This window comes from Aotus nancymaae, unplaced genomic scaffold (genome assembly GCF_030222135.1).
Source record: "Aotus nancymaae isolate 86718 unplaced genomic scaffold, 86718_ANA_hifiasm-v0.15.2.pri h1tg000077l, whole genome shotgun sequence".
NCBI classification, from domain to species: Eukaryota; Metazoa; Chordata; class Mammalia; order Primates; family Aotidae; genus Aotus; species Aotus nancymaae.
Window position 1 is genome coordinate 10422811 of NW_026988492.1, and position 17273 is coordinate 10440083.

General features: G+C 44.8%; 1 protein-coding gene across 8 annotated transcripts in view; it reads right to left on the bottom strand.

Annotated features, from left to right (window-relative positions):
- KIAA1217 (KIAA1217 ortholog) overlaps positions 1-17273 on the bottom strand; it is an 807714-nt gene that overhangs the window by 12608 nt on the left and 777833 nt on the right. For 6 of the 8 annotated variants that reach the window (XM_064368600.1, XM_012450132.3, XM_064368599.1 and 3 more), the window contains 5 exons: positions 15851-15998; positions 10661-11102; positions 7045-7228; positions 2868-3031; positions 1642-1809 (listed from right to left, as the gene is read on the bottom strand). In XM_064368600.1, coding sequence (XP_064224670.1) covers positions 1642-1809; positions 2868-3031; positions 7045-7228; positions 10661-11102; positions 15851-15998 — 1106 coding nt within the window. The remainder of the gene's footprint in view (positions 1-1641; positions 1810-2867; positions 3032-7044; positions 7229-10660; positions 11103-15850; positions 15999-17273) is intronic. The other 2 variants (XM_021665573.2, XM_021665681.2) reach the window with 1 other exon arrangement.

Below are 17273 nucleotides of genomic sequence, written 5' to 3' on the forward strand. Positions count from 1 at the left end.
TTTTTTTTTTTTTGAGACAGAGTTTTGCTCTTGTTGCCCAGACTGGAGTGTAGCAGCACGATCTCGGCTCACTGCAACCTCTGCCTCTTGGGTTCAAGCGATTCTCCTCTCTCAGCCTCCCGAGTAGCTGGGATTATAGGCACCCACCATCATATCTGGCTAATTTTTGTATTTTTAGTAGAGACGAGGTTTCACCATGTTGGCCAGGCTGGTCTCGAACTCCTGACCTCAGGTGATCTACCCGCCTCAGCCTCTCGCAGTGCTGGGATTACAGGTGTGAGCCACTGTGCCAGGCCACCACTATTATTATCTAACCACCAAGAATATGGCAAGAAGCTAGATATGCCAATGTTTGTAAAGTGGTCAAAGAGAGCATCAGGTATTTAGACTTCAATGGAGAAAACTGTCCCTTAGTGGTGAGCTGTAAGTGGCTGCAACACATTTAGTATTTGTCTTAGAGAGGTGTAAAAATTTATCCACAAGCCTAAAAGATACCAGCTTTATAAATCTGTGGTTCCTATGAAGATTATCCAAGCCTTCTAAAAACCTGCAAGTAGCCTGATTGGTTGTGGGGATGTCCCAGGCTAGTGTGAGTTTTAGTGAGGCGTGAAAGGGCTCACACATGTGACTAATCAACCAGCAGTTCTGTTTTCCCTGCAAAATCCAGGCAGCTCAATTTTGGCAGTTATTACCATGGAAACCAGAGTAGAACGAGTACAGTGAAAATAATGTGGATTGAAAGTTCTCCCTACTCCAAAGAAAAAGGAAAATTTACAGGTTGGCACAAAGCCATTGGTATGTTGGTAAAAAGGTAACACATTTTCCAGCCACAAGGTGCTGGTGTTCCAACTATTTGATCGACAGAAAAATCCTATGAGATGCACGAGTCAAATAAAATACTCTCCACACAGTTTGTTCTAGGAATTGTGTCCATGTCTCTGATGAGACAAGGTCTCAGGACACAGACCTGGGGTAGAGTCACATCCATGATGGGAATATGGGATCAGTTTTGGGCACGGCCTTGACACCCCATTCTTCATCCTATGACTGGACTATGTCGTAGTTAAAAAATAAATATCTAAAACCAATACAGTATCATTTCTCAAATAGACCAAGGAAAATGGAAAACAAATTAATTCAGTTTTTCAGAATATCTGAAAAGATGACATTGATCTTGAACAGGGACCTGGTATGGACCATAGGAGGCCAGTCATTGGCCTTGAGTCCATGATCCAAGGTCAGTGGTTCTAAGTGGTAAAGCCAAGGAATGAAACCCACCTACAGTGTGCTTCGGTCTGTCCTTATCCACACAGGACAGTGGCTGGTATTTCTAATCCTTATCTTACTTGCTTTTGAAAGGAAGCAGAGTCTCTTAAGATGGAAAGAGAGGAAAGTCAATCCTACCAGCCAGGGTTAGGACAGCGTTTGTGAAGTGGTCATTCCTTGCACATCTCACAGGCATCCTGAGAGCCTTGTTCAGCGCCATCTTGGGAAAGCAGAGGCCAAGGCCAGAAGACACAGCTTCTGTGGTCCCAGTCCATGCGCGTCCCTGGCCCTGTCACTAACAAACCTGAGAGTGCCATTGCTGGAGAGACCCAGGCGGGAGGCAGGGAGCCAACGTCAATCACCTCATCCACATACCTGGAGTTCTGCCATGATTTTTTCTCCTTCTTCTTCTTCTTCCTCCTCATCCTTTGAGGAGGAGGTAGTGACAGGGGGTGGGGATGAGGTCCAGGCTGAAGCGGGCTCCTCTGCTGGACATTTTGTGGCTCTGGTCTGTGGGTTCAGTCCCGCATCTTCACTGCTTGCCTATGGGAGATTGAAACCACAGATACTGGCTTAATATCGCCTAAGTGCTAGCAAAAAAGCAACAGATCGCATGGTCCCTCACTGCCTCAAACACTGGCTTCCTAGATCTTAGCTGAAAAGATAGCTGAAAGGCTATTTTATCCCTTTTCATTTAGTTTGGGTTTTTATTTGCGTAAGTTGTCCTTTTGGTGAATGAATTAAATAATTATTGTGACTCCTCAACATCCAGTGTCTTTGATATGGTTTGGCTGTGACCCCACCCAAATTTCATCCTGAATTGTAGCTCCCATAATTCCCACATGTCACTGGAGGGACCAGGTGGAAGGCAATTGAATCATAGGGGCAGACCTTTCCCGTGCTGTTCAGCAGTAGAGAATAAGTCTCACGATATCTGATGGTTTTATAAAGCGGAGTTCCCTGGCATGCACTCTCTCTTGCCCACTGCCATGTAAGAAATCCCTCCGGTCTTCCTTCATCTTCCGCCATGATTGTGAGGCCTCCCCAGCCATGTGGAACTAAGTGTGAGTCAGTTAAACCTCTTTTCTTTATTAACTACCTGGTCTCAGGCATGTCTTTATTAGCACCATGAGAACAGACTAATAGAGTCCTCACGAAGGGCCCGCCCATACTCCAACACCTTGGAAATTGTGTTTTACATTTAACATGAAAGCTAACACTTGGCTTGTTGAACATCTTTCTATATAGACTCCCACACCGGTGTCGGCTCACTGCAGTTACCTTTGGAAGACAATCTTTCTTTTGCTTCTCCCTTCTACCCCCATTTCCAATCTTAGGATGCCCACATGGGAAATAGCTTGTGATTTCCATTTCACATTGTTGCAGGTAAAAGTCAAATAAGGATAAAATTCCTTCATGGTCTGGGTCTAGTCCAATCACTCTGGCTGCCATTTTCCCATCTGTGGTGCTTCCTGGGGATCTGGTATGGCCGAGTTGCTACTTCTCTGCCTCGCTACTTTTTATGTTCTAACAGAGAGAACCTTGTCTAAGGGTGTCATCTGAACCCAGAGGCCAGGTTACCAGGGCTTGGCCTATCAGACCTTAGTGGTGATGTTCTCCTTTCTGCCGGTGTAGATCACATCGCCTGACCTCGTGGTGGTGAGCCCCGATCCTGGCAGGTAACTTCGCCGAGGAGGTGGGGGAGGAGGAGGGGGCGACTTTCCCCCCAGCTTTTCCAAGTCCCGTTCTGAATTTGGAGAATCTTCTGGAAAACAGTGCACCATCACAAGAATAATCTTTTTTTAAAGAAAACATCTAGAAAATCTGGTATATTGCTATAGCCTAATGCAATCTGATTTAAAAATTTTCTGTTCTCTCCACAGAGCGAGGATTAAGTGTATACATGTATAAACCCTGAAGACTGACCGGATTTAAATCCCAAAAAGACCCTACACAAGTTCTAAACCTCTCTCCATCTCAGTTTCTCATCTGTTAAATGGGTATTACATATCCTTTCCTTTAGGGTGTCATGAGGATTGAATGACTCATATGGTGAGCTTGCCTTAGTGTAAATGCTATGTAAAGTATTACCTATTATTAATATTATTAAATAGCATTCTTGTTATGCAAAAAAGTTGAGTATTACTTGGAGAGATAAAAAAAAATTGGAGCCCAAAGGCAAATCCATAGCCCCCTGCTGGGCCTCCAAAGCCTTCATCCCTCAGTCTGAAAAAATAGTGTCAGCAAGAGGGGTTTCTGCTGAAGGTCAATGTTAGAGTAGAACTGGCCTAGGGAGGGCCAGAGAAAAAATGAGATGCAAATGAGAACAAAGAACAAAGTTGGAGAGGAAGTGGATTTGATTTTTTTAATTAAAATTTTTAAATTTTTAAAATTTTTTAGGTAGGGTCTCACTGTCACCCACTCTGGAGTGCAGTGGTGTGATCACAGCTCACTGAAGCCTCAACCTCCTGGGCTCAGGTGATCCTCCCCCCTTAGCCTCCCTAGTAGCTGGCACTACAGGTATACGCCACAAAACCTAGCTCATTTTCTTTTTTTTTTTTTTTTTTTGTAGAGATGAGGTTTTGCCATGTTGCACAGGCTAGTCTTGAACTCCTGGGATCAAGCAATCTGTCTGCCTCGGCCTCCCAAAGTGCTGGGATTATAGGTGTGAGCCACTGCACCTGGCCTTTTGTTTTGTTTTGTTTTGAGACAGGGTATTGCTCTTTCACTCAGGCTGAAGTGCAGTGGCGCCATCACAGCTCACCTCAGCCTCAAACTCCTGGGCACAAGCGATCTTCCTGCCTCAGCTCGGAGTAGCTGAAACTGAAGGCGTGCACCACCATGCCCTGGTGATTCTTTAACTTTTGTAAAGATGGGGTCTCACTATGTTGCCCAGGCTGCTCTCGAAGTCCTGGCCTCAAGTGATTCCTCCTGTGTTGGCCTCCCAAAGCCCTGGGATTACAGATGTGAGCCACCATGCCCGGCCTTTATCAATTTTTGATGGCTATCCATCTTCCTCCATTATCCAAGCAGTCAGAAAATTCACACAAGGGGAAATAAAAATGGTATTTAAAACTCTACGCTTAGAAGTTTGCCTCATTAATAAACAAAAATACATTAAAAATGATAATTCTATGACAATTAAAATGATGGAAACCAATGTTCACAAGTCACGGACGCTACCCATACGCATTTCTGGTAGCCTGTCCATCACTGGACTCTTTCTGAGACCAAGTCAGAGATGCGTTAAAAAACAAAAAAACAGGCCGGGCTTGGCTCACGCCTGTAATCCCAGCACTTTGGGAGGCCGAGGCGGATGGATCACCTGAGGTCAGGAGTTCGAGACCAACCTGAACAACATGGAGAAACCCTGTCTCTACTAAAAAATACAAAATTAGCTGGGCGTGGTGGCGCATGCCTATAATCCCAGCTACTCAAGAGGCTGAGGCAAGAGAGTCACTTGAACCTAGGAGGCGGAGGTTTCAGTGAGCTGAGATCTCACTATTGCACTGCAGCTTGGGCAACAAGAGCAAAACTCCATCTTAAAAAAAAAAAAAAGGAAAAGAAAAAACAAGAACATTTTTACTAAGTAAAAATATCTTGGGGAGTAATTTTAAAAATACTTTATGCAAATTTTAAAAATCGGATAGAATCAAGAGCCAAATGAGGTAAGTGAACAGAATGTAATATGTTTTTGTTGTTCAGTCATGAGAATTTTGTTCTGCAATATATGAGACCCATATAAAACATCAAAGGACTCTATAACAAAATTAATAATGGGACAGAGAGAGCAGAATTAGGCAACATATAAATGTGATGAGCTAGTGGGGCGTGGTGACTCACACCTGTAATCCCAGCACTTTGAGAGGCCAAGGCGGGTGGATCACCTGAGGTCAGGAGTTCGAGACCAGCTGGCCAACATGGTGAACGAAACCCTGTCTCTGCTAAAGATACAAAAATTAGCTAGGCATGGTGGTGGCACCTGTAATGCTAGCTACTTGGGAGGCTGAGGCAGGAGAATTCCTTGAACCCAGGAGGCGGAGGTTGCAGTGAGCTGAGATCATGCCACTGAACTCCAACCTGGGTGACAGCAAAAGATTCAGTCTCAAAAAAAAAAAAAAAAAAGGGATGAGCTAGGGCATTTTCTCCATCAGAAATTCTCCATGGGGACTGTGGGAGAAAAGTGACTTTTGTGTGGCCCTGGCCAGGGCCCTAGACAGACCTGACACAGCTGGCAGGTGGGGAAAGGCGTAAGAAAAGCCTCTTAGCACAGACTGAGGGGGAGGGCTGCAGTGAGTGGAGCTTTAGGGGATGAAATGGATGAAAACCAGGGAAGACACAAGTGGAGTTGGTCCTCTGCATCCATGGGTTCCACATCTGTAGATTCAACCAACTGCAGATGGATAATATTAAAAAAAAATTCCCTCCACATTCCAAAAAATAAAACTTGAATTTGCCTTGAGCCAAGTACTATGTTGAAGCCACACAAATGAAGTAATGTGCAGGTATTGTATTAGGTATCATAAGTAATGCAGAGATAATTTAAAGTATATGGAGGCAGATAGCAGAATCACACAGCGGAAGCATGCTGGTCCCATAAAGTATACGGGAGCATGTGAGTAGGTTACATGCAAATACTGTGCCATTTTATACCAGGAACTGGAACATCCTCAGATATTGGTATCCAAGGGGAGAGCTGGAATCAGTCTCCCATGGACATCAAGGTATGACTATACAGTGGTTATAAATGGAATCTACTTTCGTGTTTCCTGACATGCAAACCAAGATGGGGATTCCTTTTCAAATTAGTTTCAGTTGCTGGATAAGGTACTGTGGAATGTGACACTGCTGAGACATTAGGCTGCAAGTAAAATAACACCCGGGTCCATAATTTTAAGACAGAATAAGACGCATGGCTTGTAACACATGGGCTATTTAATAGGTTGAGATTCTTAGAGGTTATATTATTATTGACATATTGACATTTAACTTCCATAGTTGAATTGGTTAAATACATATTCTAAGAATTTTGATTAAAAATGCAATTTTGCCTTATGATCTAATATCCCCTGGGAGCTATAAAAGCTACCATTTTCTTTCTGCAAGCATACAAAAAGCTCTCATCTTAAATGCAGGCCTAATATTTTTCCAGCTTATGCTGTGAAGTATCACAAATGCATAGAAAATGCAAGTGCTAGGAATTTAAATTTTCCTTTACTGGCCATTATTCTAGAATCCTAACACAGAACTCAGCTTCTCTACTGTGGCTAGGAATAAAGATGTAGCAGTGGAATCAGGTGTGGCTCAAGCCTGTAATCCTAGCTACTCTGGAAGCTGAGGCAGGAGGATCTCTTGAGGTGAGAAGTTTGAGACCAGCCAGGGCAACATAGTGAGAGACCTGTCTCCAAAAAATTTTTAAAACAATTAGACACGTGCAGTGGTGTGCACTTCTATAGCATTAGCTACTTCTTGGGAGGCTGAGGTGGGAGGATTGCTTGAGCCCAGTAGCTGGAGGTTATAGTGAGCTATGATCATACCACTACACTCCAGCCTGGGTGGCAAAGCAAGACCCCATTTCAAAAAAAAAAAAAAAAGAAAGAGATAATAGTAAAGACCTAAAGAGCACCAGAGGATCTGCTCTTCCAAGTTTTACATTTTGTATGATTTGTAAGAACCGAGACACTGGTTCTGTTGATGAGCACATGCTGTGGTGGACGGCGCCATATTTGTCCAAGGCCACGCACCTCCATGTGTACCTGCTGTGGGACTGGACCTTACCTGAAAGTTCTAGCTTGTCCACTGGGGCATCTCCTCTTGGCAGTGGGCCCGTGGCTGGCGGCATCTCCAGATTTGGTATTGACTTCATGATATTGGCCTGAGCTTCTTCTAGAAGCTTCTCAAACTCTTTCCCATTATAGTGGTCCAGATTTTGCCTTTTTTCCTCCCATTTCTTTTCTGCTTTCTGGAGGAAGATGGCAGGTAAAGAAAGTTACATGGACACAGAGAGAGGAACAACACACACTGGGGTCTCTCAGAGGGTTGGATGGTGGGAGGAGGGAGAGGATCAGGAAAAATAACTAATGGGTACTGGGCTTAATAGCTGGGTGATAAAATAATCCTCACAACAAACCCACGTGACACAAGTTTACTTATGTAGCGAACCTGTACTTGTACCATTGAACTGAAAAGTTTTTTAAAAAAGAGGGAAAAGCTAATGAATAGTTCAGAGATTTCATGTTGGGGTGAGGAAGGGACATGGCGTAATTCAAGTGTTGGTGCAATAATGTTGTGGTTTCTGTGCTGAGGGACATTTTTGCACATCAGACAAATTTTGCCAAGTCCAGGCCACCCAACCTTCTGCTGTCTGCTACACCATCTATCCTTATGCAGGCTGCCACTTAAGACCAAGTGCGATTCATTCACAGAGAAGCAAGCTTGGATATCCAAATGCATTCATTAAATTATTACTGAGCACTGACTGTATACTTCTTACCAACATTAAACAAAAAGGGACACAGAAGATGCCTTTGAAAGTATTTTTTCTACCTCCAAGATTTAGTTCTTTTGGAGGAAGGGTCTCAATCTGTCATCCAAGCTGCAGTGCAGTGGCATCATCATAGCTCACTGCAGCCTCCAACACTTGGGCTCTAGCAATCCTCCTGCTTCAGCCTCCAGAGTAACTAGAACTACATGTGTGAGCCACCACACCTGGCTGTTTTTTTTTTTTTTAAAGTAGCAATGGGGTTTGTTATGGTTGCCCAGGCTGGTCTTGAACAATTTGCCTCAAGGAATCCTTCTGCCTTGAGTGATCATGTCTCACTCGATTAAAAAAAAAAAAATTTAGGCTGGGCATGATGGCTCATGCCTATAATCGAAAGTGCTGGGATTATAGGCATGAACCACCGTGCCCAGCCTAAACTTTTTTTTTAAATTGAATTTTCATTGTAGAAGAGATGCTCAAGCAAGCAAACAAAACCCACAACACTAAGAACAAAAATCCTGTGTCTTAGTACCACGTCTATCAAAGAATTGCTATATGCCCTTCTGGGTCACACTGTCTTACTTATGAGGGAGGAGTTATTTTTTGGACGACCTATAAGCTCCTTGAAGTTCCACAACAGAGAGATACACATAAAATGCATTTTAAAACATCTGTACACTTTTTAAAAGAACATTTTTCCTGTGTTTTTGAGCTAGCACATCAATAATTCCAAGAGGGCAGAGTGGAAATTTACACCAAGATGAGTGGAACCCTATAACGTAAGAATTGGCAATGATCACTGAATCAACATTTGGTAACTTTGAGGTCCAGTGAGATGAAGATTTAATTTGCCCAAATTTTGTTACATATAAATAACAGCCACCGCCTCCACCACCCTAACCCTCTATTTTTTCTTCCTAACATTTATTACCACCTGGCATATGCTTTTTTTCTGTCCCTTCCTACAAGTAGGTAAGTTTCTTAGGGCAGAGACTCTGTCTCTTCTGTTTACCACCTTTCCTCTGAGCCTACAAGGGCCTGGCACATAAGGAGCCCAGTAATCTCTGTTGAATGAATAAAGCTCATCCCATTCATCTGTGGCAGAACTCGCAGAAAAACCCAAGCCTCTATACCTGTGGATCAGGGCATTTTCAGAGATGACTCATGTCTCCTCTCAAAGCGTAAAATACACACATCACAATGATAACCATGCCCACCAGGTTCTCAACAGAGATTTGTTAAGTAAGAGTGCCATCATACTGATATCCTTTCAATATTGAGAGGTCTAAAGTGACAAGACCTCTTAAGTGACAGATCTGCCAGTTCTCAGGAGGAAACATCTTTTCCTCCCCTGCCCTACTAGACACTGGGAATAGAATCACACTCCATCAATCACATTTCCATACCCTTGTGATACGCATTATTAAAATAGCTGACTCTGATGAGGGGCACAGCCAGGGCCCCTGGGACAGAGAGAAACCACCTGGTGTTCAGAGCCCCCGAGACCGTGACCATGGCCACGGCAGTTTTGCCAGGTGGTCTCAATATACCCAACCTGAGCTCTCCACTGATGACTTTCAGTAGAGGCAGGAGGGTTAGGACAAGGTTGCTGGGGATAAAGCAAATGAGTGGAGGAAAAGTTATGAGGCAAGAAGAAAGAGAGAAGTAGAAAAGTACCAGCCCTCGATAAAAAGAATATTTAAAAACATAGTATGTCATTTGATCTTACGTTTTTCTTAATGAAGTAATTAATTTTTTTAAAGACAAGGTCTCACTCTGTCACCCAGGCTAGAGTGCAGTGGTATGATCTTGGCTCACTGAAGGCTTGACCTCCCCGGGCTCAGGTGATCCACCTACCTCAACCCCCCGGAGTAGCTGAGGCTATAGGTATGCACCACCACGCCCAGCTAATTTTTGTATATTTTTTTGTAGAGCTGGGGTTTTTCCATGTGGCCTAGGTTAGTCTTGAACTCCTGCTCAAGTGATCCACCTGCCTCAGCCTCCCAAAGTGCTGGGATTACAGGCGTGAGCCACCAAACGTGGCCTCATGTCATTTGATCTTAAGACCTAGTTTTCTCTTTTCATTAGACTGCTCTACTGTTCATTCTTAGATGACTATAATAACAGCTCATCCAGCTCTCTTAATCCTGGACCCCACACCTCAATCAATTCTGTGTGTTGTTTCTAGATTAATTTCCATGAGATGCCATTTAAAAAACATCATGAATTAAAGCTGCATAATTTCTCTGATACCTACCAAATAAAGTCCAAACATCATGGATGGGTTTCCAAGCTCTCAGGTCAGTTTCCAGCCCATTTCCCCAGGCTTAGGTCCTCTTTCTTGTTCCACTTAGACAGGCTTAGCCATGGTTCCAGACTTTGAACCAGCATTTTTGTATCCTAAGATGCCCTCACCACCTTCCCCTGCTCATCAGGTTCCACTTATGGTCTAGATGAGTGGCAAACCCTCCTCGGGCTGCCTTCACCGCAGTGGAGTGCTTGAAGCCGGCTTGTGCTGGCCCCGGAGAGCTGATGGTCACATTTCTTCCCAACTTCAGCAGCAGCGGTGTCATGTCATAACTTGAAATCAGCCATGGTTGTGATATTTACACCATGGAAATTGGCAAATGCCACAAATAGAGCCACCCCCACCACAACCCTACCAGAGAGCTGGTTGTTAAACATTTACCAGCACACCCTTGCCTCACTTTCCTACAGGCTGAGCGTCTCACCTTTCTCTGAAACCAGATGACCCATCTCTTAACTTGGCCACTGAATCCCAATTCCACTTCAAAAAATCTATCTCTGATCCATACACGATTATATCATCATCTGGCCTATAAACGCTTTGAGGGAAAGGCCCCTGTGTCAGACTCCTTTATGGGGTTATGAGAAATGGAAATAGAACTCTACCTCGATAGACACTGCCCTGTTCTTGGCACTCGCGCTGTGGATTTCTTCAATGAACAAGCTCTGCATGGCAGACCCATTCATGGGTGTCTGTGGGGACTGAGGAGCCTGCGACGTCTGCAGGGTGGAGGTTGCTTCTGGGGGGACAGCTGGGGGGCTGGCTGCATGAGGCAAGTTCTGGGCAGGGTTCAGCAGGGCCACAGAGTGCTGGGAGGGCTGGATGACCACCGGGGAGCTCTGCGCGTGGTGAACTGTCATGCCAGACAAGGGCACCACTTCCGACTTTGCATCGCCAGGGGCTCCTGAGCAGTGAGGGGGCTGGCCGGAGGTGTGGGCTGCCTCCTCCTGGCTCTTCAGGACTTCTGCAGCTGTGGCCTTTTCCATAGCCAGGTACTGTGCGGCTTGGGCTGCGTCCGTGCCTTTCAGGAGCCCATCAGTGACATGTCTAGGAAAAACCATGCACAGCAGCATTAACCCTCGTGCCACTTTACCATTGTGTTACACTTGCAGGCTATGCCATCCCAAAGACGGTGAGAGTCACACATCCCAACGCCCAGAGTAGCAGCCTAGGGACATCTATGAAAATATCCCTTTCCGCAGGTGCTGTTGTGCTGAGACCCTTGCAACTCCATCAGTGTTTGGGGGGTGGGTAGAAAACGGACATGAGTCTGCCAGCACCCTCTCTAACTCCTCCACCCGATTCTGGCCTGTGCAGTCCTCAAATATGCTTAGTTCTAAGCCAAACGTTTCCTTAATCCCACCTCCTGTCACTGCCAAGCATCTTGGGCGGGCAGCCCGCATTCTAATGCCTTCTGTTTGCTCTTCTGTATCTCAACCTGTTGCTAACTGGCTTCCCCACCTGGATTCAAACGAGTCTTGCCTCAAGGTCAACAGTGACTCCACATCCAACAGTTGTGTTTACTCCTCAACTTCCTCTGGTTTTGGGAGTCATGTGAAGCCATATGTCCCTCCCCACCCATGATGTAGTGGAAAAGACAGGGTGTTCGCTGTCAGATCTGTGTTTGATGATCAGTTTTTTCATGTTTTATATAATGTGGAGAACATCACCTCTTTAAACCTCAGATACTTTTGCATAACATGCAATGGTGAAGATGGGGATGATGATGATGAGAATGATTTCCTCGGGGCCTGTTGTTTTAGGGTTAACATTAACATTGTAGTTAGGTGTGAGAATGCCAAACATGGTACTTGACCTCTAATTTTTAATTACTCCCTCATCCCCTTTTTATTATATTGCTTTTTTCTATTTGAAAAAAGACATTGCATTCTATAACTCTTCTGCTACTCACTTCTTTTTTTCTTTTTGCCGTTTATTTTTCTACCCCAATTCCTTAGATTCTTAAAGATCCCCAGGGATTTGTTCTCTCCTTTCCCTGTCATTCTACATTAACCATCTCCTCCATTTTCTTTTCTTTCAAGAGACTGGGCCCCGCTCTATTGCCCAGGCTGGAGTGCAGTGGCTCGGTCACAGCCCACTGTAGCCTCAAACTCTTAGGCTCAAGAGATCACCTGCCTTGGCCTCCCAAGTAGCTGAGACTACAGGCGCACACCACCCTCCCTGGCTAATTTTTAAAATAATTTGCTGTAGAGCTGGGGTCTTGCTCTGTCACCCAGGCTGGAGTACAGTGGTGTGATCATAGCTCACTGCAGCCTTGAACTCCTGGGCTCAAGTGATCCTCCCATCTCGGCCTCCTGAGTAGCTGGGATTGCCAGCATGTGCCACTGTATCCAGTGATCCTTCCCATTTTCAATACTCATCTCCATGAAGGTGACTTCCAGTTCTAAATCAGTCTTTCCTTCCTCCCTCCACATAGGCAGAGAGCCCCTCTGACTCTGTCTCCTAAACTCTAGTCCACTATTGTAAGTGCCGAGTGGGCATCTGTGTTTGGGTGCCCTTCCAACACCTCACATGAAACATGTACCACATACTTCCACGTCTTTCCAAGCCCCTAAGTCTGCTCTGATCTGTGACTGTGGCTGTGACCTGCTTTCCCTTTCCTACCTAGACAAGAGGACACATGCATGTCCCTGAGGCATGCATAATGATGACCTTCTTCCGTGAGTCTTCCACAGTGACAAGTACAGCACATTATGAACAAAAGATACAAAGACAAAATTAATTATATTAAGGCTTGTGATGGGTAGCCTAATGGTGCTAAATTTCTTTTTTTAAAAAATGTTTTATTTATTATTTATTTATTTTTTGAGACGGAGTCTCAATCTGTTGCCCAGGTTGGAGTACAGTGAGGCAATCTCAGCTCACTGCAACCTCTGCTTCCCAGGTTCAAGCGTTTCTCCTGCCTCAGCTCCCAAGTAGCTGGGATTACAGGCGCCCACCACTGTGCTCGGCTAATTTTTGTATTTTTAGTAGAGATGGGGTTTCACCATGCTGGCCATGCTGGTCTCGAACTCCTGACCTCAGGTGATTTGCCTACCTTGGCCTCCTAAAGTGCTGGGATTACAGGCATGAGCCACCATGCCTGGTCTATTTTTTATTTTTAAAGTTGCTTTACTAGCTTTATGTATCACTCTCACCACTATTTATGGAACAAAGAGTCATATAACATTTTCAAAACACACAATCTAATCTTCTTTTAGCACTTGTACTCACTGAAGACAAGGCATATGCTGGTCTTCGTCACTCTATGCTGGCTGTAAAAATATTAATACCTTTTCATGGTTTTTCAGGGAAGAGAAAGAAGAATGGGCAGTTACACCTGCCTGTTCACTATCTATTCTTGCTTACCACAAATAGATCATGTGTTTTTAGGTAAGAACTCAATGAAGAATTCTTTTGACAGATTTTTATCCTACTGGAAGAAGGCATTCATTTTGGCAACTTAAAATGTGTGAACCCACAAGAAAATGTAATACAAGTACAATTTCTTCCTGTATACAGTTAGATATGGACTCTGCATGAGGAGGCATTTAAAAAAAATCAGAATTCCTCTGGCATCCTGGAACTTATGGAAGCGACTATATAGCTGTGTTGGAATGTTATCATCTTAAAAGGGGCCATTTCTTGAAGTTATTCACTACTAGAAAAATCTAACTTGCTCCTTATGGTTAATAATTTGTCTTGAAGTTAAGTGCACACAACAGATTTCTTTTATACATCTGATCCAATGATTACAGTTAGCAATTAAAATCTCACAAGTAAGTTTTTTGTAGGTGACTTCGGTTTGTGACCTGCTCTCAAATCTGGTCCCAGATCTGAAGGGTAAACTCCTTGCAATTTCCTAGTTCTGTTAAAGAACTGAAGACTCAGGGCTGCCACTGTTGGGAAGTGGTTTATTTTTGGTCACTGTCTATAGTGTCTGTTTCCCGTGCAAGACAGCAAGTCACAGAAGGCAGGGGTCCCGTCTGTCTTGTTCATTACGGTATTTCTAATACACAGCACCAGGGCTGGCACAGAGAGGATGTCTAAATATTACCAATTGCCTGGCTTTGGAACAAGCACCAATAAAAACTCTGGAGTCAAACTGTCAGTTCATATCCCAGCTCCACCTCTGACATGCAGCGAATATCCTAAAACCTCAGATTCTACCTATAGAATATGAAAAACAGGTCTGCCCTATAGGGCTTTCTATGAAGTCTGAAGGAGCAAATAAATGCAGAGTGTTGAGTTCAGTGCCTGACACATGGAAAGAGTTCACAGGGGAAGTTATTGTTACTATCATGTTGAGAAGAAAGACATCTAACTTTAACCCAAATACAGAGCATATAATAGTATGAGATGCTATTTACAAAGGGACTTTCTTTCTTTCTTTCTTTCTTTTGAGACAAAGTCTCTCTCTATCTCCCAGGCTGGAGTGCAGTGGTACGACCTCAGCTCACTGCAGCCTCCACCTCTTGTGTTCAAGTGATTCTCCTGCCTCAGCTTCCCAAGCAGCTGGGATTACAGGTGCGCCACTGCCTGTAATTCCTGTGGGAATTCACTATGTTGGCCAGGCTGGTCTTGAACTTCTGACCTCAACTGATCCAACTGCATTGGCCTCCCACAGTGCTGGGATTACAGGCATGAACCACTATGCCTGGCCCATGAAGGCGCTTTTGACAACACAAATTTTGCATGCATATGTGTTTTCAGTGAGTGTGGAGTTCTGGAATTCTCTTTTCAATGAAAGTCCTGGATTTCTTTTGGTTTTTCCTCCACTGTGACCTCTTTGATGAGCAGGTTTATCCTTAGTAAGGGAGCCTGGCCCAGGCCACTCAAAAGGCTTTGTTTCTCTTTTCTAGGTGGGACCAACAATCTCACAGAAACTCCTTCAGCAGTTCATTTAAGAAAGACTGTTTATTTCTATTCAATTTCTTTGAACTGAAGCCATCTAAGCCCCTGAAGTGAAGGAGGCTAATAAACTATTTCAGTCCATTTTTTAACTTCGAAATGTTATTTTAAAAAATCCACCTTCAAATGATTTTTTTTTTTTTTTTTTTTTTTTTTTTTTTTTTGAGATGAAGTCTTGCTCTGTTACCCAGGCCGGAGTGCAGTGGCATGATCTCGGCTCACCACAACCTCCGCCTTCTGAGTTCAAGCAATTTTCCTGGCTTAGCCTCCTGAGTAGCTGGGATTACAGGTGCACTCCACTGCACCCGGCTACTTTATTTGTATTTTTAGTAGAGACAGGGTTTCACCATGTTGGTCAGGCTGGTCTTGAACTCGACCTCAGATGATCCACCCGCCTCAGCCTGCCAAAGTGCTAGGATCGCGCCACTGTGCCCAGCCGATTTTTTTTTTTTTTTTTTTTTTCTTTAAGAATGGAGTCTTTCTCTTTTGCCCAGGCTGGAGTGTAGTGGCTCAATCATAGCTCACTGCAGCCTCATACTCCTGGGCTCAAGGAATCCTCCTGCCTCTACCTCCTGAGTGGCCACCATGCCTGGCCTTTCAGATGATTTTAAAACAATGCTTACTGTGTCTATTAATTTGTAAACCCTAGGATGAGCTCCACCTAGCCAGCCTGTGTTGAAGAATCAGAACCTCAAGCCATGTTGCAATAAAAGTTCCAGGGTGAGGAGGACTTGTGGCTTTTCCTCAGGACACTGGAGATTGCATCACAACAAGGAGGACAGGTCCTGGGAGCATGGTGGAAGCCTGAAGTCCAAACCCTCCACTCTCACTTTCCCAGTGCGCCCCTCCACAGGCCACCCCCAGCACAATAAGGGCCCAGTCACCTCCGCAGCATGGTCAGGACGTCTGTCATGCTGCGCACACGCTTCAGGAGACTGTCCAGCTTGTGTGGCTCTTCCTTCAGAAACCGCACGGCCTCCACTTCTATGCGCAGGATTGCTCGCATCTTGTTTTGCAAGGTTGGAAATTCTCCTGCAGGCCCAAACCAGCAGGTGAATTCGAGGAGAAAAAGCCAGAACAACAACCCTCATCCCATGCTCTGATGCTGGACAGAGAGATGCCGAGTTCACAAGCCACAGGGCGGCTCACATATCTCCAGGTGGCAGTGGCTTAAGAGCACAGAAGAACACTGGACAAAGTCACCTTGGGTAAGGGCAAAGGCTCCTCTAGGCCTGTTTCCTGTCTGTGTATTTGGGATAAAGCCAATTGATGCTTAGGGTTACTATTACTTTTTCATTTGATGGATTGAAGAGGTCTTACTCTGTCATTCAGGCTGGAGTGCGGTGGCGTGATCAGAGCTCACTGGAGCCGCAAACACCTGGGCTCAAGCGATCCTCCTGCCCCAGCCTCCTGGATAGCTGGGATGATTTAGGTGCTGCACTCCACCATGCCTAGCTAATTAACTTTTTTTTTTTGAGATGGAGTCTTGCTCTGTCACCCAGGCTGGAGTGCAGTGGCACAATCTTGGCTTACTGTCACCTCTGTCTCCTGGGTTCAAGAAATTCTCCTGCCTCAGCTTCCTGAATAGCTGAGACTACAGGTGTGTGCTACTATGCCCAGCTAATTTTTGTGGAATTACAGGCATAAGCCACTGCACCTGGCAAAAAAAATCTTTTTATCTTTTTTTAGGGATGGGGCATTGTTATGTTGCCTCGGCTGGTCTTGAACTCCTGGCCTCAGGCAATTCTCCTGCCTTGACCTCCCAAAGTGCTAGGATTGCAGGTGTGAGCCACCATGCCTGGCTATAGGTTTTTTGTTTATTTTTCGGTTCTTTTTTTTTTTTTGGAGACAGGGTCTCACTCTGTCACCCAGGCTGCCAGGCCGGAGTGCAGTGGTGCAATAATGGCTCACCACAGCCTTGCCCTCCCAGGCTCAAGAGATCCTACCACTTCAGTCTCCTGAGTAGCTGGGACCACAGGCATGCACCACTATGCCCAGCTAACTTTTCTATTTTTCTTTTGTAGAGATGGGGGGTCCCTCCACGTTGCCTAGGCTGGTCTCGAACTCCTGGGCTCAAGTGATCCTCCCTCCTCGTGTTTCTGATCAGTTTGGCACAAGCGTCCCGGTGCACTGTAAGAGCCTCGCAAATAGAAACTGTTACTAGAATCATTTAGTGTGAAATCTTTTAACACCCACTATCTTATCACCTCCAAGAAGATGGAGATGTTTGCCTACTTTGTGCTGTGAGGTATCCCAAGTGTCCAGAACAATACCTGGCATGCGAAGGTGTTTAGTAAATACTTACAT